The 24,558-nt window shown below is 47.7% G+C and overlaps 1 protein-coding gene across 3 annotated transcripts in view; it reads right to left on the minus strand.

Annotated features, from left to right (window-relative positions):
• Positions 1 to 1,763: 1,763 nt before the first annotated feature.
• Positions 1,764 to 24,558, minus strand: part of CMKLR1 (chemerin chemokine-like receptor 1) — a 35,856-nt gene continuing 13,061 nt past the window's right edge. For all 3 annotated transcript variants that reach the window (XM_083750290.1, XM_083750288.1, XM_083750289.1), the window contains one exon: positions 1,764 to 3,195. In XM_083750290.1, the coding sequence (XP_083606416.1) occupies positions 2,104 to 3,192 (1,089 nt within the window). In that variant the 5' untranslated portion in view covers positions 3,193 to 3,195 and the 3' untranslated portion in view covers positions 1,764 to 2,103. The remainder of the gene's footprint in view (positions 3,196 to 24,558) is intronic.

Consider the following 24,558-nt stretch of genomic DNA (forward strand, 5'->3'; position numbering starts at 1 on the left):
ATAATCCCACCACTGGTTTTTGCTCGATGCCACAGCCCCGTCGGTGAAATCGTGAATTATCTCCCGAATTAACTGCACGTGAAATTGGATAGACAGACTGGCTCAGCCCACCTTTTGTAGAAAAGATTTATTAATGGACTATGAAATATTAACAGAAAAGACAACAGAAAGAGCAAGAAAGTTGCTCGACAGGCTCTATGAAACAACAAATCCCTGAAGCATGATTTATACCCATGGGACTTCACACTCCTTTCACTTGAATCAAATCCTCCACTGGGGGGCGGGGTGTGACATTTCCTGTGTGAAAGGAATTTTATGGTCTTAGATATATGGCAATGTTCATCAGTGTACCATCCAAGCACATACATAGATCAGCACAGGAAGACTGACCTGGAACCATTTTGATTCCCAAACTGACCAAATGTTTTCCCTGCAAGGGGGGGGGGGTCAGGGAGCCTTCCCATTGTCTCAGGAATTGAGTAATCAGCATTTTAATGGGTGACAGACTATCAGGAAAGACAAACAGATAACCTGGCAAAAAGGCAAACAGATAACCTGGAAAACAGGAAAAACAGCATTCAAATTTATGTTTTAGACCGCCTTTTCTGTAATGTAGGTATGTTGTATCTGGGGGGGGGGGGGTGGTCTTAGGTTACACCCCTTCTGTGATGTATGTATGATGTTTCTGGGGGTGGTCTTGATCTACAGGGTGGCAATTTCAAAAGTCTTTATAAGGCCTTGTGCACCATTTTTCTGGGTCCCTCCTCTCTCCTGCGGGTGAGGGGAGCACCCTGTTGCAACAGATCAATAAAGATCAAGCTTACTAGCTGCTTTGCTTCTCAATATTCTCTGGTTGGCCTCTGTTATTTTCTCCTACCAATAGGGAACCTATGTAAGGACTCTATATGGGCTCTTGGATACCCCATAAGGGAAAAGGGCAATTTTGTTTACAACACTGGGTACAGGGCAGAAGATTCAGCCTGAAACTTTGGCTGTGTTTGAAGCAGGTCTTAGAAACCTTTGGCCTGGAGGCAGGAGAAATGCACCCTCGTGGTCTTTCCTTTGGCACCAGAGTTTCATTTTCTGAGCCATTTTCATGCACCAGAAGTAGGAGACGATTTTGGCCTGGAGGGGCCTGACCCTTATCTAAGCCCACCCCATGGTCCAGCTTTGATGTCAGGTGATTTATAGGTGGGCGGTCCCATCCACGGACTCATGGCAGGGCAGTGGGGGGAGTGTCTGCTTAGCCACTGCATTCTGCGCAGTACATGGACCCAGCAGAACTGAACTCTACCCCCACCCCACCCATCAGGAGATATTGGCCAGTGGAACCAGCTGACTGTCAGCTGCCTGTGGTTTGGCCTGGCAGGTCTGGGGAAATAGCCTCATGCGAAAAATTGAGCCCCCTGGCAGAAGGTTGGCAGAAGGTTAAAATGAATTCGGGAGAGGGGTGAGGAATCCTTAGGATGCAGCACAGCCGCATGACGACGGAGCGTGCCCAGAGGGATTGGCTTGTTTTGACTGATTGCCTATAAGACACTCTGCAAGCCTTTTTGGCTGAAGAGCCAGGGTAAAAGTGGTCTAAATAAATGAAATAATAAACGAATTTGAGGATATGAATACTGTTTTGGAAGCAGCACTGTCTGCTTGCTTCTGTGCCGTCTTCAACATGCATAGTTGCAATCAGATTATTGCTATTTTAAAAACTAAGCCTACAGTGTTCTGTCTGCTCTAGCCTATTAAAAATATGTCCTACGCTTTCAAATGTTTGGATCAAGGGAGCATGAACAACAGAGTTTATTCCACAGTTCCTGTATTTTCATTACTGAAGGATAGATTGATGCAGGAAAGTTGAATTTTGAAGACTTGGCCTTGAAGCTTGCACGGGTGACTATGGGCAAATGTTTATGGGATGCCTTTGTGATTTATCCCATGAGGATGAATGACAGGATTGTATTGATATGATGCATAACTCCTTTTTTGGAACCATTGAAAATTTAGAAGCCCTTGGAATATCAGATTGTAGCTGGAAAACCCACTCTGCAATATCCAACCTCCTCCTTGCCTCTGTGAGCAGACCAACAGATGCGTATATTCTACAGCTCAGACTAGAATCGTCTCCTTTTCAGTCATTGAAGAGGGTTTTGTGAAGCTCCTGCGGGCAATAGTTGAATGGACAGTGTCCTCACTCAGCGCATTGGCCAGCCTGGAGAGGACAGTCACCTTAAACTTTTTGAAATCTTGGCCCATGAAGACATAAAGAACAGGGTTCATGCAACTGTTGGAAACAGCAATGGCCGTGACAATTGGTATTCCATTCTCAAGGACGGCTTTGCTGAGAAAGTGGTGCTGGGTTTCCATGAGGTTGAGCACATGGTATGGGCACCAACAGAAGAAGAAAGTCATTATAATGGCAATGATGATTCTCAAGGGCTTTTTGGACTTGGCGAGGCGGTTTCTTTTCAGACGGACAATAATGATAATGTAACACACTGTGATGACAGTCATTGGTACTATGAAACCAGCCAGGAATCGCAGAATGGTAACTGTCTTGTGCCTCTTTTCATCCAGATGGTGGTGAGCTGGAAGGCTGGACAAAGAGTAGTTGTTAAAACAAATGACACGATCTTGATGTGCTGCTGTGTCCCGAAAAACAAGGGCAGGAGAACTCAACAGAAAGCCAAGAACCCAGATGAGGGCACACAGAAACCAAGCAATCTTAGGATTCCGGTGGTTTTGAGACCAGACTGGAAAAGCCACTGAGATGCAGCGATCAATGCTGATCATGGTCAACAAGAACACACTGGTGTACATATTGAGAATAAGAAGGAAGGTGTTGACCTTACACATTCCTTTGCCAAAGACCCAGTGGTAGCCCATGGCTGTGTAGGCAATGTTCAAGGGCAGGAAGACATTGAAGAGGAAGTCGGCCACCGCCAAATTCAGGAACCAGATGGCGTTGACCGACTTCTTCATCTTGAGCGTGATGACGGAAATGACCAAGCCGTTGCCCAGGAGGCCCAGGATGCAAGTGACCGTGAAGATTAGGAGAGCAAGGATTCGAGTGATGAATGTAAAGTCTTGGGCTGATTCCTTCGTCCGGTGGCTTTCGTCAGTGGTGATGTAGTAGTCGTCATTGTAGTAGCGGCTTGAATCATCGTAGTAGTCCGTAAAATTATCAGGTAGATCCATGACCTGTTGGAACACAGATTGGTGAAAAAGTTAAATTTGTGCAAGCACGACTTGCAGGGCAGACTCAAAGGAGAGCAGAGACAGCGGGAGCCCCCTAAATTTGGCCCTGGTGGTAGACTCCTTGAACGATTGGGGAGAGCTCTATTCAAGCATGCTACTTGCATGTAGTGCCTCTATGCAAGTGGGGATGAGCCCTCTAAGGTCAGTGTGGTATAGGGTTAAGAGCGGTAGTCTCATAATCTGGGGAACCGGGTTCGCGTCTCCGCTCCTCCACATGCAGCTGCTGGGTGACCTTGGGCTAGTCACACTTCTCTGAAGTCTCTCAGCCCCACTCACCTCACAGAGTGTTTGTTGTGGGGGAGGAAGGGAAAGGAGAATGTTAGCCGCTTTGAGACTCTTGAAGGGGAGTGAAAGGCGGGATATCAAATCCAAACTCTTCTTCTTCTTCTAACAGCCATGCCACTATGCCCACCACTCTGGACAGGTTGGAGGGCGAATTTTGGCTTGCTCCGATCACCTGTATGTGGCCTGCATAGGTGAACATGATGCTTGAACAGGTTTAGAGACTGCAGCTGTAGACAAGAGAGGCTAACTGACAAAGGAGAGGGAGAGTTGCAGTAAGGGCCGGCTCAAGACATTTTGCTACCCGAGGCAAAGGACAAGATGGGACAAGAGATACACAGTAAAATGCTTCATGGGAGATATTTGTAAGAGGAGTGTTGTGTGCTGATTGGCTAAGGGTGGAGTATGACAGCTGGAACAGGTTGTGGGGAAAGAGTGAGCTGGGTTTTCGGGGGAGAAGGAGAAGGGTGGTTGTTGTGGGTCCTGAGGATTAGGGGATAGGATTAGCATTAGGGTTTGCATTAGGAATAGCATTTTAATTATATGTTAAAATACAAAGTATCCCAACACAGGTATTAGAAACAAATCACATAAGAAGCTGCTGTATTCAGCTTTTACTTGAGTAATAAAGTTTTGCTGTTCCAAGCACGTCTCATATTTGGCCAAGCTATCAAGAGATAATGGTGTTTTTATGGTGGCAACAGAGCACCAGTAATTAGGAAATGGCTTGATGTTTTCGAAGGCCAGAACTGGTAGCCTTCTATTTATTTATTGTCCGATTTTCACCCTAAGATCCCAGGGTGGGTTACAGAATTAAAATACAATATTAAAAACCAATTAAAACAACCTGCAGCCCTAAAAATAAAGCTGGTCCTAAAAATACATGCCTCAAAATAATTTTACAAAAGGAAGTACAGTGGTACCTCGCAAGACGAAATTAATTCGTTCTGCGAGTTTTTTGTCTTGCGAATTTTTCGTCTTGCGGAGCACGGATTCTCTGGGTATTAACAGTTTTAAGAAAAAGGAAACAAACTTGCAAGACGTTTTCGTCTTGTGAAGCAAGCCCATAGGGAAATTTGTCTTGTGAAGCAACTCAAAAAACGAAAAACTCTTTCGTCTTGCGAGTTTTTCATCTTACGAGGCATTCGTCTTGCGAGGTACCACTGTAAGAGTTACGGAGAAGGTACACCGGTTTTACTGCATATAAGACGGGAAGATATAAGACTTCATATATCCAATGAAGATTCCAAGCCCTACATTCCTGGAATTCCTTCCACCAGATTTTTCAAGCTACACATAATCAGCTCTCTCACTCTTGTTATCAGTGGTTGTGAAACTTTGAGTTCATTGGAAGTGTGTTTGGAGTTTTCCCATGGAAATATATAAACATGTGAATCGACCTTTTACTGAGTTAGACCACTGTTCCGTCTAGTACAGCACTGACCACACTGACAGCTCTCCTGAGTTTCAGGCAATAACCTTTCTGAGTCTTCCTGCATGCAATTCTATGTTTGCATGAGTCCTGCCCGTTGATGCTGAGAATTGAACCTTGGACAATACAAAACAGACGCTCAGTCCAAAATCAATCAGGGCAGTCAAGACACCTTTATCACCACTGCAGATTTCTCTTTGCAATGCACAGAGGAGTGTTGGGAGTGTTCTGGATAAAGGACATAAGGAGATTAGTGTGGCTTTTCCTTTGCCCTGGAGTGGTTTACAATTCAGATGATGATAACTAATGACATCATTTGCAATATTCAAAACTGATGTCAAAGACAATAGAGATGTCCGTATGAAGAGGTAGTGTAGCCTGACCAAAAACCCAACAGTGAGGCTGGGAAAGTGAGTCAGGATGAAGCATTCTAATTTACAGCTCTTTTCCTTTGGTCTCTGGCCGAATTCTGGGCTGAGACCAGTGAAGTTTTTTTTCAGATGCAGAGGCGCAGTTCTCCAGGGCCACAGGGGGTTATTGACCCCTTACTTAATTAAGTCCTACTGAGTTTGAGGGCCCCAGTGCCATCCTATTTGTGCTTACTTAGAAATAAGCCCCGCTATATTTTCTGTGTTTCTGAGCAGTTGTCCTTTTTAATGGACTCATTAGAGCAGTGGTGTCCAAACTTTTTTCAAAGAGGGCCAGATTTGATGAAGTGAAGGGCCGTGAGGACTGACCGAAGGGCTGCTGAGCTCTTTTTAGGATTGAAGTTGTTGAGGTTTTTTTAGGATTTTACCCCAGGATATAAACTGCCACAGGGGCTGGATTAAACCAACCGGCGAGCCGGATCAGACCCCCCAAAACATGCCTACATTAGAGGGTGTCTGGAAGCAAAGCTGTGAAGAAAGTGTTGGGAAGCTGCCGGGGAGCCGGCAGCTGGGCGAACTCCGGTTCCCGGAGCAGCATCAATCGGCGACACGAGCCTCCGAAAGTTCAGAACCTGTGCATGCTCTTATCAGCAGAGTAAATAAACCCTCACAACGGAAGTGGCGAACAGAGACATGTGTAAGCATTATTTACAGGCGTTTATTCAGCAAAGTTCAGGAACAAAGTAAAAACATGTCTGCTTCATTCGTGTCCAGCAAAACAGCAGTATAGCAAAAGCAATATACAAACGGAAGTTCCCAGCAAGCCTGTGCTAGAAGTAAACAGGCATGTGACACACAACGGTCATGCCTGTTCCTTTTAATGTGGAACGGAACTATGTCCTAACATCCTCCCCCTTTCTCTGTAATCTGTAGTACCTGTGGCTCAACCCAATTGCAACCTCTGTACATAAACCTTAAATTGCTCTCTGTTAACAACTTTAGACAACAGATCTGCAGAAATTTCGTTTCCTGGCATGTAGGACACCTGAATGAGTCCTTTCTGAATACACTCTCTTGCTCGATGTAACTTTATCTGCAAGCATTTGGTTCTTTGCTTGCAACTTTCTGAGTTCAGGAAAGCCAAACAGGATCTATTGTCTTGATACACCTGTATAGGACATTTCACAGAAACCTTGATGTCCTGAAACAGTTGCATCAACCATTCACAATCCATGAGTGAAAATGACAGAGCATTGAGTTCTGCTTCACAGGAACTTAGACTTACTGTCGTCTGCTTTTTGCACAGCCAATCAAAGGTGTTGCCATGGTTTATGGTCCTATCACCTCCCCCATCCCGCAATTTTGCAGTTGCAGGCAATGTCAGGGCAAAGCCCAAGAAGACACACACATACGCCTACACGGCAAGGCAGGCAGGCTGACTGTGGTTCCTCTGCCTTGTCAGAGTTCGCAGAGTTCTTCTCTCACCCACAAGGCTGCCTCAGCACATTTGCTAAACCACCAGACAGTGTGTCCCAAATTAGAAGCCTCCAACTTCCTGACTCAGCTGTTGCCCACCATGTTAGCAGCGGCGAGAAAACAAGCAGGCAGCGAGAATACCCGTGTCACAGGGCCAGGGAATAACTCCAACACGGTTTTCGTAAGGGAAAGTCCTCTTGTTTTACAGTGGAACAGCACAAAACAGGCTATTGAAGCAGCATTTTCAGTCTGTGTGCCAATGGAGGCCTTCTTGTCTCCAACATTTCAGTGCCAATGAAAAAGACAAAACATTTGGTTGCCTGTGAATTGTAATTAGAGGCAGGTAGCCATGTTGGTCTGCCATAGTCGAAACAAAATAATCCCCCCCCCTTTCAGTAGCACCTTAGAGACCAACTAAGTTTGTTATTGGTATGAGCTTTCGTGTGCATGCACACGTCTTCAGATATCTGCAGAAGATATCAGATATGGTATCTGAAGAAGTGTGCATGCACACGAAAACTTATACCAATAACAAACTTAATTGGTCTCTAAGGTGCTACTGGAAAGGGGGGGAAATTATTTTGTGAATTGTAAGACAGAGAGCATCCATTGCACAAATGGACCGATCTTCTCCTCTACCCCTACTTCTTAATAATCTACCCCATGATTTGTAATCCCCCATGATTTGTAGTAGGGTTGGGTTGCATTTTAATGCATACCTAATTCACACATCCCTAAACAACACGAGAAGGGGAACTACAGCTGTCCTTTAACATTCACACACAGAATCATAGAATTGTGGGGTTAGAAGGGACCCTGAGGACCATCTTGGCCTACTCCCTGCAAGCAGGGAAATGCTGGCCCAAGTCACCCAGTGAACTTCATGGCTGAGCAGGGATTTGGACACTACTTAGTTCAGTGGGTGGCGCTGTGGTCTAAACCGCTGAGCCTCTTGGGCTTGCCGGTCAGAAGGTCGGTGGTTCAAATGCCTGCGGAGGGCTGAGCTCCCATTGGTCTGTCCCTGCTCCTGCCAACCTAGCAGTTCGAAAGCACACCAGTGCAAGTAAATAAATAGGTACCACTGCAGTGGGAAGGTAAACGACGTTTCTGTGCACTCTGGTTTCTGTCACGGTTTTTCGTTGCGCCAGAAGCAGTTTAGTCATGCTGGCCACATGACTCAGAAAGCTGTCTGTGGACAAACACCGGCTCCCTTGGCATGAAAGAGAGATGAGCGCCACAACCCCATACAGTGGTACCTCGGGTTACAGACGCTTCCCTAGGGTTACAGATGCTTCACAGACTCCGCTAACCCAGAAATGTTATCTCGGGTTAAGAACTTTCTTCAGAATGAGAACAGAAATCGCGTGGCGGCGACACAGCAGCAGCGGGAGGCCCCATTAGCTAAAGTGGTACTTCAGGTTAAGAACAGTTTCAGGTTAAGAACAGACCTCCGGAACAAATTAAGTTCTTAACCAGAGGTACCACTGTAGTTGCCTTTGACTGGACTTAACCATCCAGGGGTCCTTTACCTTTACCTTTTACATAGTTCAGCACTCTAACCACATCAACACACAGGCATCTCCCTCCCAAAGTCAAACTTCATCATGTCCAATGCTGGCCAACTTACCTTGGCACCTGAGAGTAAAATTCCACTAATAATAAATTAAACAACTGACAATTTGCAGCTCTTCCATCACGCCCCTCTCTGCTTTCTGGTGGAGCTGGCCTTCCCCCCATCCTTCCCAAGCTAGATGGAGGACCTTTTCCTTAACTAGTTAAAGCACAACCCGTCCCTTCTGCATCTGCAATCCGGCCACTTTCTGGAGTGGGGAGAGATGGGTTGCAGTGACATAGTGCTGGGGGTGCCAGGGGGGCTGTTGCCCTGGGCGCACATAAGGGGGCGTAAACCAGGTGCCACCCACAGAGATCCAGCCCATGTGCACCCGCCCATCGGTGGCGAGGGCTGGGGAACGTGAAGGATGCTCTTCAGCTTCCATGCCCCACCCCTGCCCCACCCCACGGCCTGAGCCACCCCACACCCCGGGCACTGGCAGACAGTGCTATGCCCCTGATAGGGTGGAAGCAGAAAGGTACCAACATCAGAACCCGAAAGCAACAAGCCAGAATAAACACGCAAAGAAACCTTGTCATTGGAGTTTGGCTGCGAGGCAGTCCGGACATGTAATTAACGGCAATCACAAGCAGATGTGGAAAGAACATCTGTCGGGAGGTCTCACACTCCCACTGGCTGGCCTGAATTCCTGATGCTGCTCATAAAGCCCAGCGGCCAACAGAGTGGTTCCTTTCCCAAAGTTAGGGCTGGCTCTGTTCCTTCCTGGACGGAACTTGATGCAGCCAGACCCTTTCCTCTTCACAGCCAGCTGCTTTCAGACTTTCTGCCGTCAAATGCTTCATAGTTAGACATTAAAGCATGGAGATAGCACATCTCCAGCAGTTACATCACCTTCTGTACTGAATGAGCCTTTGTATTTCTTTTGGCTCTCGTGGAAGAATCCATAACATTATACAGATCTCTGGTGTGGCTGCCTTGAGAACACTGTGTACAGCACTGGTTGCCTCACCTCAGAAAGAGTGAAGCAGAGTTGGAGAAAGTTCAGGAAAGGGCTAGCAAAATGATCAAAACCACCTAGTCCAACATCCTAAAGGCCTTCTCTATTTATATTCTCTCATATATATGGTCTGCGGAGCTAAAGAAGGCCAACTTTCATAGGTGAGCTTCAAATAAACAGGAAATGTCGCATTTGACTGCAGGCCTATAATTTAGCTCAATTACGGGGTTATGGGGTGAGGGTGAGGAATCCATTAGTCAGAAGAAACTGAAAGGTCTTTTAAGGCAAATATCTATCCAAAGGCAACAACCTTTCAAGATATGGCAGCACCTTAAAGACATTTATTACGGCATCAGCCAGGGCCCATTTTGCTGGCTACATCTCAACCTTGGAAAGATGACGTAGGCCTGAAGTTTGAATTCCCCACGCCCAAAGCCAGAAGGGATGAAATCCTTACATGGACGGAAAGAGAGAAGTGGCAAAAAGTACAAAGCGTTATAGGAATTCAAATATACAGTGGTACCTCGGGTTACAGACAATTCAGGTTACGTGTTTTTGGGCTGTGCACCGCGCTGAACCCGAAAGTACCAGAACAGGTTACTTGTGGGGTTTCAGTGCTTGCGCATGCGCAGAAACACTTAATCACGCTTTGCACATGCGCAGAAGTGCCAAATTGGAACCTGCGCATGTACAGACACGCCACTGCGGGTTGCGAACGTGCCTCCCGCATGGATCATGTTCGCAACCTGAGGTTCCACTGTAGAATAAATGTTGATAACTGCACAAGGTAAACACACATACATAAGTATGCAGACCACATGTCTAAAACAGTACAGGAGAGCAATCCCAAAGCCATCTTGGCTCTTCTAAAGACTCTCAATATTTCCTCTTCCTCCTTAATCCCCCTTTCCTCGAGAAAACGTAGGCAGATAGCAATCAGGGGAAGGGATTCCTCTCCTATATCTATCAACCTCCTTTGTATTAATTGTCATTGTTTGCCCAGTTGCTCCACATTGAGCGATGTCTGACAGACATACCGATTGTCTTATCAAATGCTAATGTTTTGTGTTAACTGTGTCTGGATCTATGAATCTGGAATCCTCAGGAATATCACCCCTTGGCCTGATATTCCTCGGACTCTGAGCCAGAGGAATCTCGGTCTGCACCGGATCCTTTGCCTCAGGCATCATCTGAACCAAGTCTGGGGCCTGATACTGAAGAGCCCGAGTCTGCACAGGTTTCCCTGCAACAAACACCAGCTGGGCCAAGTCAGGGGCCTGAGCCTGCCCTGGCTCCAGATGCGGGGATGACCTCGTTGCCTCCAGCTTGACCATCACTTACAGCTGCTCCACTACCTGTTGGGTCAGGGGAGGCTGAGGCGGCCCCTGGGTCTAGTAACCCACCCACGTCTCCCGAGCTGCAGAGACTCAGGTCTGAGAGAAGGAGAGACCTGAGTACTCGCAGGAGGGGTGCTCACCTTCAGGCGAGACAGGGAGGTGAGTCACCGGGGGATCAGGACCAGCCGTTACCCCAACAAAGATAAAAGGCTGTCGGACCCCACCCCAGGTTGTGGGAGCAACATTGCTGTATGCCAGATCCTGCCCCTATCCTTGCCTGGTTTCCTGCCTTGACCCTGTCAGACTGACTCCTAGCGGAACCGTCAGATTCTGGACCAGACCTGGACCGCAGTTCTTGGGTTACCTCTGGGCCCAGCACAGGTGGCTAATAACCACATTTGGTTATTCTCTGCCTACCCACTCCGAGGCAGCAATGCTTCTGAAAATACCAGTTGCTAGAAAACACAGGAGGGGAGAGTCCTCTTGAGATCGAATCCTGCTTATGGGTTTCCCATAAAGGGCATCTGGTGGGCCACTGTGAGAACAGGATGCTGGACTAGATGGGCGTCCTTATGAGTTGCAGTCAATTTGGACTTCAAACACCTGTTAATTCTATTCTCCATTTCACCGCAACGCCTTGAGAAAGACCTACAATACAGTGGACGCTCGGGTTGCGAATGTGATCTCTGCAGGATGCACATTCGTAACCTGCAGCGTTAGCAACCCGCAGCGGCACGTCTGCACATGCGCGGGTTGCGATTCGGCGCTTCTGCGCATGTGCAAAGTGCGATTTAGCACCTCTGGGCATGTGCGACCACTGAAACCCAGAAGTAACCTGTTCCAGTACTTCCTGGTTTCAGCAGTCCGCAACCTGAAAAAACACAACCTGAAGCGTCTGTAACCCAAGGTATGACTGTACAGCCATTCTCCTCCAGGTTCAAATACAGTGGTACCTCAGGATGCGAACGGGATCCGTTCCAGAGCCCCGTTCACATCCTGAATTGAACGCAATTCGCAACTGCGCGTCTGCGGGTCATGATTTGCCACTTCCGCGCATGCGCATGACATCATTTTGACTGTCTGCGCATGCACAAGCGGCAAAGCCCGGAAGTAACGCGTTCCGTTACTTCTGGGTCGCCGCGGAGCGCAACCCGAAGGCACTCAAGAACTTCAACCTGAGGTATGACTGTAGATGACATGTGAGCATCAGTCCTTCCCGGGACAATCATGTCTCGAGCGACAAAACAACAAAATAAAATTGCATGAGATGTGGTAGAAGCAGGAGGCCAACGTGAGTGCAACGGCCTCATGTGATGTTCCCCAAATAGACAGCTGGAGACGTCCATTTCTGTTAACTTCCTCCCATCAAGCCATCCTATTGCCCATTTTCCACCTGGCATGCTAGAGTTGTCCCTCCCTGCCTCTGTCAAGGACTCCATTCACATTCCGAAAAGATATTGTTGCACATCAGCCCAACCTTTGAGTGGCAAGAGACTCCCAAGGCTTCCTGCACTTACCCAGGGTTCAGTTTCCTTGGGATGAAGGTCCACGGAGACTGTGGTGTCTTCAGGATATACCTTCTACCCCCACAGACACAGGATCCCAAAAATCGGGAGGGACTCAGGGCATCATCCAAACAGGCCCCCACCCACCCACAACAATATTTGGAAGGGTCTGGCATTCAGATGGCTGAGAAGACTGCCAAAAATATAACCTGTTTCCTAGACGCAAACCTAAAACCATGCTTGGTGAGCAGTTAAAGAGATGCTTAAGACTAATCCAGATTTGCTATCACCACATTCTGAGGCAAAATAATGCTCACTGAATTTGAGGGTTTTCATACCAAGCCTGGCACGGGTCTCCTGATCAAAGGCCTTCTGATTGACTGCGATGTTCTCACCACCACAATGGCTTAAAATTCAGAGCCAATCTACCCTTGATGCAAAACAAAGTGGTAGACCAAACCACAGAATTCTGGACCGCACAGCTTTAGGTTAAAACTGGAGAGGGCACATTTTTAATGTTCCCTGCATGGAGAAATCTAGCACAGCAGGGAGAAAGGTTTCATGCGTCCCTCTCCCTGACTTGCTACTTTATATACTGAAGTGAGATGGTTGGTGTGTGCGCGTGTTTTAAAAAACATATCTCGTGAGGAGCATCTGAATATATGAGTCACCACTTGAGAAGCGCATAATTCAGAGGACTGCTCATTCTATCTCTCTACAGACAGAGCAACCAAAATGGCAAGGACCCACTGCCCCAGATCCTCTACCTAACCCCAACCATGGACCAGTATGTTTCTCCCATTCTTCCTTCCATCCCACTTTCCCATTCCGTACCAGCAATCTGTCACAGCTCTCTAAGCCCCAGAGTCTGTTTATCTTTCAAGATACAATACAGACTTCTCTGTTTGTTTTCCAAAGTCATTACTTTCCAGAATGGAGATAAGGATGTGTGCAGAGTTTGGGGGTGGGGGAGGCTTTTGTGAACTTAGCATCGCTGGCTCTGCTCAAAAGATATCTGGAACAGAGGGGGGAGAAAAGAAAAACAGGACCAAAATCCAGGGTTCTGAGGTCAAGATGAGACTTCACTGTAATGACAGGGCAACACCCTGACCACTGCAGCCTATTATTATTATTATTATTATTATTATTATTATTATTATTATTAGCCACCCATCTGTGTTGCCCCAACCACTATGGGTGGCTCTCAACAAAATATTAAAGCCCATGTGCTAGTAAACTTGAGGCTGGATTACTGCAGTGCTTTCTACGTTGGGCTGCCCTTGGGCCTGGTTTGGAAGCTCCAGGCAGTGTAGAATATAGGTGCCAGTTTGCTGGTGGGAACATCTGCTCAAGAACACAGGACACCATTCTTAATGCCTCTATACTGGCTGCCCATCTACTACAGAGCTAGGTTTGAGTTCCTTGTACAGTGGTACCTTGGTTTTCAAATGTAATCTGTTCTGGAAGCCCATTCGATTTCCGAAACATTCGAAAAGCAACATGCATCTTCCGATTGGCACAGGCGCCCTGGAAACAATAGCCGACAGCCGCATCGGATGTTCAGCTTCCGAAAAACGTTCAAAAACCGGAACACTTACTTCCGGGTTTTTGGCGTTCGGGAGCCAAAATGTTTGAGTACTAAGGCATTTGAGAACCAAGGTTCCACTGTATTCATTTATGAAGCCCTGAACAACTTAGGTCCAGGGTACCCTAAGGAAAACCCTAACCCTTCTATCCCAGCTCGCTCGCTAAAATAACCTGTGGGAGTGTTGCTGGCCGTTCCCCAAGTCTTGTTAAAAGGTGACATGACAGAAGTTTATCAAATTAAGCCTGGCATGAAGAAAGTGGATACAGAGAGGTTTCCCTTCCTCTCTCGCTAGAACTTTTGGACATCCAATGAACTGAATGATTCCGGACAGATGAGAGAGATTTCAAACCCTTTCCCAGTCCTGATTTAGCGGCCCTCAGTAGCAAGCAACTGGCTGGGAGCGGCAATTTCCTCCTCAATAAATTTCCTCCAAGCCGGCCGTTAATTAAAACCTTTCGATGCTGATCTCATCAGCCCAGCTCAGCACTGCCTGCAGACGGCTCATACATTTTAATGGGAGGTGTCTGCCACTCTGCGTTTGTTCAGAGAGGCAAGTGGACTCTGTGAAATTCTTGGGTTGTAAAGCATGGGGAGGTGGATTCTCCCACCCTACACTATGATCTCTTGGCTGCTGCACAAGAGCTGGAGAGATCAGCACTCTGGTTTTTCCAAGTGGCCTTCCCTTGCAATGGCTAGGCTGCGGTCCAGCTGAAAGTGGTTCTTAGCTGGTGCTGCTGTTTGCTGCCTCCCAGTATAGACAGATAATAATAATAATAATAATAATAATAATAATAATAATAATAATAATAATAATTATTTATTATTTATACCCCGCCCATCTTGCTGAGTCTCCCCAGCCACTCCCAATCAAGTGTTAAAAACAGTACAGCATTAAATATTAAAAACTTCCCTGAACAGGGCTGCCTTCAGATGTCTTTTGAAGGTAGGATAGCTGCTTATTTCCTTCACATCTGAAGGGAGGGTGTTCCACAGGGTGGGCGCCACTACCGAGAAGGCCCTCTGTCTGGTTCCCTGTAACCTCACTTCTCGCAATGAGGTAACTGCCAGAAGGCCCTCGGCGCTGGATCTCAGTGTCCGGGTTGAACGATGGGGCTAGAGATGCTCTTTCAGGTATACAGGACCGAGATCATTTTTGCAGGTGTTCAATTGTAAGTCCACCTCATCCTGTTCCTGCATCATTCTGTGTCGGGTCTGCGGAAAAGTCCTCAGTGCATAGCACAAGGGTAGAAGAATGAGGAAATCCCAACAAAAGAATAGTGGCAAGAGAAATTGATGACTTATGCAGAACTGGCTAAATTGACATACAAATTGCGAGACGAGGACAACTGTGACTTTAAGGCAGAATGGGAGCTTTTTACAAATTACTTAAAAAGACGACAAAATGAACTGGACTCCTTGGCAGGGTTTGAATAAACACACACAAATTTATTGGTTGATAACATGATAGATAGATCATGTAAGGATGTGTACAAGTTTATAATATGCAGAGAACAACATGTGCTGAGAAATCTGAGAGAGGAGCTGAGGGAGGTCTTTGTGGGGGGGGAGGGGGGATTGGGAAAAAGGGGGGGGGGGAAGATGAATATGATATGTTGTGAAAATGTGGTTTTGTAGGAATTGTTAATAATAAAAAAGAGGGGAAAAAGAAAAAGTCCTCAGGGCAACAACAGCCACAAAGAGGGAGAGGAGAGGAGGCTTGTTGTTGTTGTTTAGTCGTTTAGTTGTGTCCGACTCTTCGTGACCCCCTGGACCAGAGCACGCCAGGCACTCCTGTCTTCCACTGCCTCCTGCAATTTGGTCAAACTCATGCTGGTAGCTTCGAGAACACCGTCCAACCATCTCGTCCTCTGTCGCCCCCTTCTCCTTGTGTCCTCCATCTTTCCCAACATCAGGGTCTTTTCCAGGGAGTCTTCTCTTCTCATGAGGTGGCCAAAGTATTGGAGCCTCAGCTTCACGATCTGTCCTTCCAGCCACAAAGAGGGAGAGGAGAGGAGGCAGGTGTGTATTTTTGCTCCCTACACACATCCCTTTGACTCAGCAACACCAGGCACGCCCTTGGAAAGGAACATCTTTCATTCTGGTATGTTCTGTACCTCAGAAGAACACTTGCTAGAGAGTTCAGGCTTTTCTTCTGCCGCTCTAGAGGGGAGGACCAGAAACCAACGGATTTAAACAGCCAGAAAGGAGAGTCTGACTAAACATTTGGAAGAACTTTTCTGGCAACAAGAGCCGTTCAAGAGGGGAATGGGCTCCATTAGAAGGTGGTGGGCTCTTCTTCCTTGGAGGCCTTTAAGCAGAAGTTGGATGGCCAACTGTCAGGGTTGCTTTAGCTGACATTCCTGTGTTGCAGGCGGGTTGGGCTAGATGACCCTCGAGGTCCCGTCCATGATTCTGTGGTTTCCTCCAGGCAGCTCTGCCACACATTTGTAAACTGCCGGCATCCACCAAGCACTTTCCAAGCCCCGACTTGCCAGCTGGAAAGATAGAGGGTGACAAAACGTTGTTTCATGCTTCCCTTGATAAATGCCAGAGAGGGCTTTGCACACTGGCATGCACACAGATGGAGAGAGAAATTTCCTGCTCCCACTCCGCTGCTCCTATCTCTGGAGATTTCCAATCAGGAAAGGCTCTGTTTTTCACCTGAAGTGTGGGTCGCGTTGCACACAGATTCAACTCCAAGCCTTCCCTCTGTAAGTCTGCGTTAGGCTGCTTCTCCAGGGACAGAGGGCGGTCACGGAAGGAGGCAAAGGTGGCTTGATGTGGGCAGGTGCGTCAAAAATGGAACAACAGAGGCATGGAAGGGACAGGGATTGCTGTGTCTAGAGCACAGACTGAGCCAATATATTGAGGTGTAGTGGTTACAGCATCAGACCTTGACCTGGGAGAGACCTGGGTTCAAATTCCAACTTGCCCACGAGGCTCACATGGTGACCATGGTCCAGTCACAGCCTCTCTGCCTAACCTACTCCAGAGGGTTGTTGTGGAGATTTCATGAGGAGGGGTAGAACCATGTACAGTGGTACCTCGGGTTAAGTACTTAATTCGTTCCAGAGGTCTGTTCTTAACCTGAAACTGTTCTTAACCTGAAGCACCACTTTAGCTGATGGGGCCTCCCACTGCTGCCGCACCGCCGGAGCACAATTTCTGTTCTCATCCTGAAGCAAAGTTCTTAACCTGAAGCACTATTTCTGGGTTAGCGGAGTCTGTAACCTGAAGCGTATGTAACCTGAGGTACCACTGTATTTGAAGATGGCTATCACATCACCTCTTGGGGCTTATCCATGTTTACCTGTCCTTTATGCTTTCCTTTCATTGTTCCGACTTTGCCCATGAAAACCCACTCTCTAAAGCTGAATTGGAGCAAATGGCAATCCTCCGAAAACCCAAATTGCCATTTGTTGCACGTCAGCTTTAAAGAGCAGGTTTTTGCAAGGAGAGCTCTGGGGTTCAGACATTGAGCTTTAAAGTAAGGACCTGTGCCTGGAAACAGCAGGGCAAAAGGTAAGGGCGGCTAAGCCCTCAGTCTTCTCTTCTCTAGGCTAAATGCGAGCTGCTGGGCAGTGGTGGTGCAAAGTCTGGTGTTTGAGATGCACTCTTTCCATGCATGGGAATCCGTTTGCTCCATTGCATGTCTCTGAGCTTCGACTGCTACTTCCCCTACAAAAGGCAGACCTTTAGAAGGTGGCAGATCGAAGGCAGATCTTTGGCACTGTACTCCATGCAGAAACCAGCAGGTGTTTTTTATTGGGCTCTTTTACCATCTGCAGAGTGGAAGCAATGCTAAAATTAATAGCAGCCACTATAGCAAAATAAGAGAAGATGAAGGGAATGTCAGAAACCTCTGGAGCAGGCTGGGCTCCTTTTTTGCTCTTATCCACTGTCTGCAGTGTGTGTTCAAAAAAGAAGTTTAAGGGGTGATATGATAGCCATGTTCCAATATATAAAAGGATGTCACATAGAGGAGGGAGAAAGGTTGTTTTCTGCTGCTCCAGAGAAGCGGACACGGAGCAATGGATCCAAACTACAAGAAAGAAGATTCCACCTCAACATTAGGAAGAACTTCCTGACAGTAAGAGCTGTTTGACAGCGGGATTTGCTGCCAAGGAGTGTGGTGGAGTCTCCTTCTTTGGAGGTCTTTAAGCAGAGGCTTGACAACCATATGTCAGGAGTGCTCTGATGGTGTTTCCTGCTTGGCAGGGGGTTGGACTCGATGGCCCTTGTGGTCTCTTCCAACTCTATGATTCTATGATTCTAAGTCTTAGCTAAGGACATCTCCTGCAGAACCAAGCTGAGAATGCATCCAATGGGGGGAAATAAATCCCCGATGATTCTTATATTGCCCACTGCTCAGGAAATAAGTCTTGTGCTGGAATTGGAGAACACGCTGAGTTCATTTTCACAGATGATCTGGCTCGGGTTCTCCTTTCATGTGGGGGTGTCCACCCATGTACAGCTTTCTCTGTGGATGTCGGGACAAACTGTTCTGGTTCCATGATGATCTAAGCCAGGACTGAGGAACTTCTGGACCTCCAGATGTTAAAAACAAAATAAAATTACACATCACTTGGGAAGAAAGGCAAACCAATGCCAGTGTACTGGAAGAAGCAAAGATCACCAGTGTCGAAGCAATGATGATTCAACATCAACTTCGTTGGACTGTTGTGTGCGTGCCTCATTATCGTCTTCCAAAGCAACTACTCTTATTCCGAACTTAAAAATGGAAAGCGTAATGCTGGTGGTCAACAAAAGAGGTTTAAAGACAAATCTTTAAAAATGTAGGATAAACACCGACAACTGGGAAACACTGGCCTGCGAGCGCTCCAACTGGAGAACAGCCTTTACCAAAGGTGTCATGGGCTTTGAAGACACTCGAACTCAGGACGCAAAAGAGAAACGTGCTGAGAGGAAGCAACACTTGGCAAACCCTCATCGTGATCAACTCCTGCCTGGAAACCTATGTTCCCACAGTGGAAGGACATGTGGGTCCAGAATTGGCCTCCACAGTCACTTACGGACTCACTGTTAAAACTGTCTTTATGGAAGACAATCTTACTACGAGTGATCGCAGAAGAAGAAGAAGAAGAAGAAGAAGAAGAAGAAGAAGAAGAAGAAGAAGAAGAAGAAGAAGTGGCCTTACAGTTCCCTTTATCCTTCACCATTGGCTAAGCTGCCTGAGGCTGATGGGGTCCAGCAAGATTAGGAGGACCAGAGTTTTTCCTGCAATCTAAGTACAGGGTGAGGGGGACGCAGGTGGCGCTGTGGGTTAAAGCCTCAGCGCCTAGGACTTGCCGATTGAAAGGTCGGCGGTTCGAATCCCTGTGGCGGGGTGCGCTCCCGCTGCTCGGTCCCAGCGCCTGCCAACCTAGCAGTTCGAAAGCACCTCCGGGTGCAAGTAGATAAATAGGGACCGCTTACCAGCGGGAAGGTAAACGGCGTTTCCGTGTGCAGCTCTGGCTCGCCAGATGCAGCTTTGTCACGCTGGCCACGTGACCCGGAAGTGTCTCCGGACAGCGCTGGCCCCTGGCCTCTTAAGTGAGATGGGCGCACAACCCCAGAGTCTGTCAAGACTGGCCCGTACGGGCAGGGGTACCTTTACCTTTACCTTTACCTAAATACAGGGTGAGCAGGTGTTGGCAGGTTCAGCACTGGGTTCAGCACTGGGAACCCCCCCCCCAAAAAAAACCTCCCAACAACTACTAATGAAGAGTTGACGTCCTTGTGAATTAACTATTTCTAGAGTCAACTTGACGCAGGTGGTGCTGTGGGTTAAACCACAGAGCCAAGGGCTTGCCAATCAGAAGGTCTGCAGTTCGAATCCCCGTGACAGGGTGAGCTCCCATTGCTCAGTCCAGCTCCTGCCAACCTAGCACTTCAAAAGCAAGTCCAAGTCCAAGTAAATAAATAGGTACCGCTCCGGTGGGAAGGTAAATGGCGTTTCCGTGCACTGCTCTGGTTCGCCCGAAGCAGCTTAGTCATGCTGGCCATATGACCCAGAAGCTGTATACCGGCTCCCTCCACCAGTAAAGCGAAATGAGCGCCGCAACCCCATAGTCATCCGCAACTGGACCTAATTGTCAGAGGTCCCTTTACCTTTACCTAGAGTCAACTTGGCTGCAGGATTCGGGGCACGTCGATGCAGAATTTTTGGGACTACCATCTGGCGCTGTGGGTAAAACCTCAGCGCCTAGGACTTGCCGATCACATGGTTGGTGGTTCGAATCCCCGCGGCGGGGTGCGCTCCCATCGTTCGGTCCCAGCGCCTGCCAACCTAGCAGTTTGAAAGCACCCCCGGGTGCAAGTAGATAAATAGGGACCGCTTACCAGCGGGAAGGTAAACGGCGTTCCGTGTGCTGCGCTGGCTCGCCAGATGCAGCTTGTCATGCTGGCCACGTGACCCGGAAGTGTCTGCGGACAGCGCTGGCTCCCGGCCTATAGAGTGAGATGAGCGCACAACCCTAGAGTCTGGCAAGACTGGCCCGTAAGGGAAGGTACCTTTACCTTTACCTTACCATCTGGCATTGGACGAAAAGGGCCTGTTCTGCCATGATGAAGAAGAAGAGGAGTTTGGATTTGATATCCCGCTTTATCACTACCCAAAGGAGTCTCAAAGCGGCTAACATTCTCCTTTCCCTTCCTCCCCCACAACAAACACTCTGTGAGGTGAGTGGGGCTGAGAGACTTCAGAGAAGTGTGACTGGCCCAAGGTCACCCAGCAGCTGCAGGTGGAGGAGTGGAGACGCGAACCCGGTTCCCCAGATTACGAGACTACCGCTCTTAACCACTACACCACGTTGGCTCTCTGTTAACTGCCTGCTCAGTACAAATGCAACACACATTTTGAATAGGTGGCTGAGAGGAGAAGGAGGACACACAAAAAGTTGCAGATGTTCTTCATCCCAAAAATCTTGTGTCCCCTACCCCCATTTGCCTAGCCTGCAAAAGGCTTGGGATGTGGAGAAGCTGGACCATGGATCCATCCAGGGACAGTTACGGAGCCAAAAGCATTTCCTTGGAGCAGCAAACAGACCCCAGTTAACAAACAGCTGTAACAGTCTCCACAGCTGGTTTGGACATATTGACCTTTAGAGAATAGACCCAGCCAGCCCTGATCACTCCTCTTGCTCCACACTGAAGACCAATGATGCACTATTGCACCAAAAAGTCTTTAAATTTACAGATGGGATATACCTGACCTCTGTTTTATAGGCCAGCCAGCATCACCTTCCAAGAAGGGAAACCATCAAATAACATGAGTGCCACTCTCTAGTTTCCATCTCACTGTGTTATTAAATCCCCCAATTTCTGTGTAGGGACTGCCCATGAGAATCAGCCTGGCATCCACAATGGCTGGTGATGCCCAGAGACAGGGTGAGGGCAGCTCCCAGAACCAGTTGAAGACTGATGTCCTTCTGTTCCATCATCTTAAGTCTCCCACGGCAACTGCTAGTCAGTGACTTCCTGAATACTGTGTTCCTAACATGCCCAATATTCTGACCAGCCAGGTGTTCCATACTGAAATCCTGCCATCCCGTTTGACATTGCTACATAGAGAGTTAAGGATCAGACTCTTTCAGGCTGAAGCCGTCCATTTTTAAAGAAAGCTACAACTTCTACCAACTCAGACCATTGCCCTATTTAGGCCAGTATTACCTGCACTGACTGGCAGTGGGTGTCCAGGGTCTCAGACACAGAGAGGCCTTTCCCATGAACTGCTTCTGGGTCCACTTTAATGGGAGATGCCAGGATTTGAAACTGGAACCTTCAGCACATAAAACAGGTTGTCACGGCCCCAGACCAGGACTCTGGAGGCAGAGTTCTCCAGCAATTCCTCTTCAGAGGAGGAATAGATGGGTCCACTTCTTAGTTTGCCACATATAGGTCTGGGGGCACCAGAAGCCGGCTTCCTTCCCTTCAGCCCCAGTGAGACACCTCTGCTGCCAGACTCTTGGGGGACCAAGAGAGTCCCAGGAAGAGATTTCCACAGCTGAAAACACCATTACCATTACCTCAAGGGAACCAGTGGCTGTGAAAGAAAACACCAGTTCTTTAACTTGCCAGGGTTTTTTTTTTAAAGAGGTGAGGTCTCCATACTTAGCCCTGGTCTTGCTGAGGCAACTTGTATGCCTGACCTCAACTGCAAGAGTGCTATCCATGGTGCTGAACGCCCACTCTTCCTTGCCATCCAAGAAGTTGAGCCATCACCTTCCTTGGCCCATCACCCCTTTGCAGTGGTGGGCATCCTTGCAGCCATTGCACAGCTGCTCTACCCCCCCCCCCGCCCCCAGCTATGGTCCTATCCCTCTTGAAAGAGGTTTGAGAGGAGGTATCGCTTCCTATAGGACACTGGTGGCGCTCTGGGTTAAACCACAGAGCCTAGGACTTGCCAATCAGAAGGTCGGTGGTTCAAATCCCCACAACAGGGTGAGCTCCCGTTGCTTGGTCCCTGCTCCTGCCAACCTAGCAGTTCGAAATCATGTCAAAGCGCAAGTAGATAAATAGGTACCGCTCCGGCGGGAAGGTAAACTGTGTATCCGGGCGCTGCTCTGGTTCACCAGAAGTGGCTTAGTCCTGCTGGCCACATGACCTGGAAGCTGTACGCCGGCTTCCTCAGCCAATAAAGTGAGATGAGCGCCGCAACTCCAGAGTCGGCCGCGACTGGACCTAATGATCAGGGGTCCCTTTAGCTTTACCTTATTGGGTTGTGGGTCAGGCTGGATGATGCCCGGGTCCTTTCCAAGCCAATCCAGAAATGTTTCGAATCCAGCAGAAGAGGCTGCCAAACCAGTCATACCAGTTCCTTTGTTAGGGTAATGGCTTTGGCTGCCCAGTTAAGTTCTGCCATTTACTATATCCAAAGAGGCTGCTCTGTTGCCATAGAGACAAATGGGTGGGCCTTTTCCCGCCTCACCTGGCTCGATGCTACGTCATCCTAGGAAAAGAGCCAGAAAGGAGTTCTCTGTGTGTGAGAGAGAGTTTTGGCTGATTCTTGGATGCTGGGGAGACAGAGGCATGTCTTGCTGTGTGCTAGACCCAAAACTATGGCTTGGGGCTCCCCTGGAAAATTAATGGGGAGGTAAGAGCTCTTGCTGTGCGAATGCTGTACTCTTATGTTCAGGTTGTATATATATGCAAAAAATAATAATTAACAAGAACAAGCTTGTTTTCTCCTGCTCTGGAGGGGAGGACTCAAACCAATGGCTTCAAGTTGCAAGAATGGAGATTACGACTAAACATCAGGAAGAACTTTCTGACCGTAAAAGCTGTTTAACAGTAGAATATTCTCCCTTGGGAGGTTGCAGACTCCTTTTTTTGGAGGTTTTTAAGCAGAGGTTGGGTGGCCACCAGCACTGGATACTTTAGCAGAGATTCCTGCATTGGACTAGATGAGTCGAACTCTACAATTCTATGGTTCTATGTACCGATGATGTGACCTTTGCTGTCATTGTGATATTCAGCTTATTTTTCAGCTGCTGTTTGGTTAACAGGGTTTTATAGATTGCAACTGCTTTATCAATGACTTGTTAACTATTCCACACAATTTATGCTGCATTTCTGATGTTGATGTTTATTGTTTGTAAGGCGCCTTGAGATTCAGTTGAATGAAAAGCAGCAGAAAAATGCAATAAAATAATATCAATCAAAATAATATCAATCAAACCAGTGACCTTCATTCCAAAGACACTCATCTCTAGGAAACCCTGGTGTTGCGCGACACTTGGCAATTGGGCGCACGCGAAAATACATTTCTTTCATCCCACTGTCTCCTTCCATCGGGGCTTCGGCAGACCTGTTTACCAGAGTATCAAAAGCAGGAAGAGTATTCACACCCCAAGCGGCAATCCCTCTTTCAAACCGTCTCCAGCTCTCTTGACAAAATGGGCTTACTCTTTTGCGTAAGCCCTGACCCCCACAAAAGCCGTTAAAAATGCACAGCTGGTTGAAAACCAGGCTGCTTCCAACACTTTCTTCCTCCGTGTGTGTCTAAATCCTCCAGAGTCACAGGGCTGAAATCCGAGCACAACATGATGATGTTAAATGAGGAAACTCTCGTTTCCTCAATACCAGAGCCCTGATGAAAACGCTCCCTGAGAAATCTGCAAGAGGGAACTATGAACAGATGTCCTTTTAACTACGCAAACAAGGAGAGAATTGAAATCGTCGCGGCAGCCAACCTTCCACAAATCTCTACACTTCCTTCATTCCCCCCTCCACTGGTTTTGCTATCCTGGTCTAACCATTGCAAATACATTGTTTTCACTTCTGCAAAAGAAAATCCCCGCAAGCATTTTTTTTTTTGCTTCGTTCTTTCTTTCTTAACCTTTCCATCCCTTCACACTGAAATGTGAGGAGTCTTTTGTATTGCACAAAAGAAAAAAAGTCCTGACCTTAAAGAAATTGGACTTTCACCAGGAAATAGCAGGGGGATTTCAATAAGTCACGCCAAACCTCACCTCAGTTTCCCTGTCTTTGGAGGGGGACTTTGAAGGAAATCTTTCAGAATAAATCCTGATAAAAAGAAAGAGATGTTGTGGGCAGATGGTTAACCTGTCTGGAAATTAGGTAAACAGCCTGTTCCATATTGAGTCACACTCTCCTCGAAGGAGCAAATTTGTAGCCTGGGGCTCCTCATCGATTCAGCACTATTACCACTGGCATGGAATGTATTTTTCAGCTGGTACACCAGCTAAGAAAGGGACGCGGATGGCGCTGAGGGTTAACTCACAGAG

This window comes from Podarcis gaigeae (genome assembly GCF_964106915.1).
Source record: "Podarcis gaigeae genome assembly, chromosome: 8".
Taxonomy (NCBI): Eukaryota; Metazoa; Chordata; class Lepidosauria; order Squamata; family Lacertidae; genus Podarcis; species Podarcis gaigeae.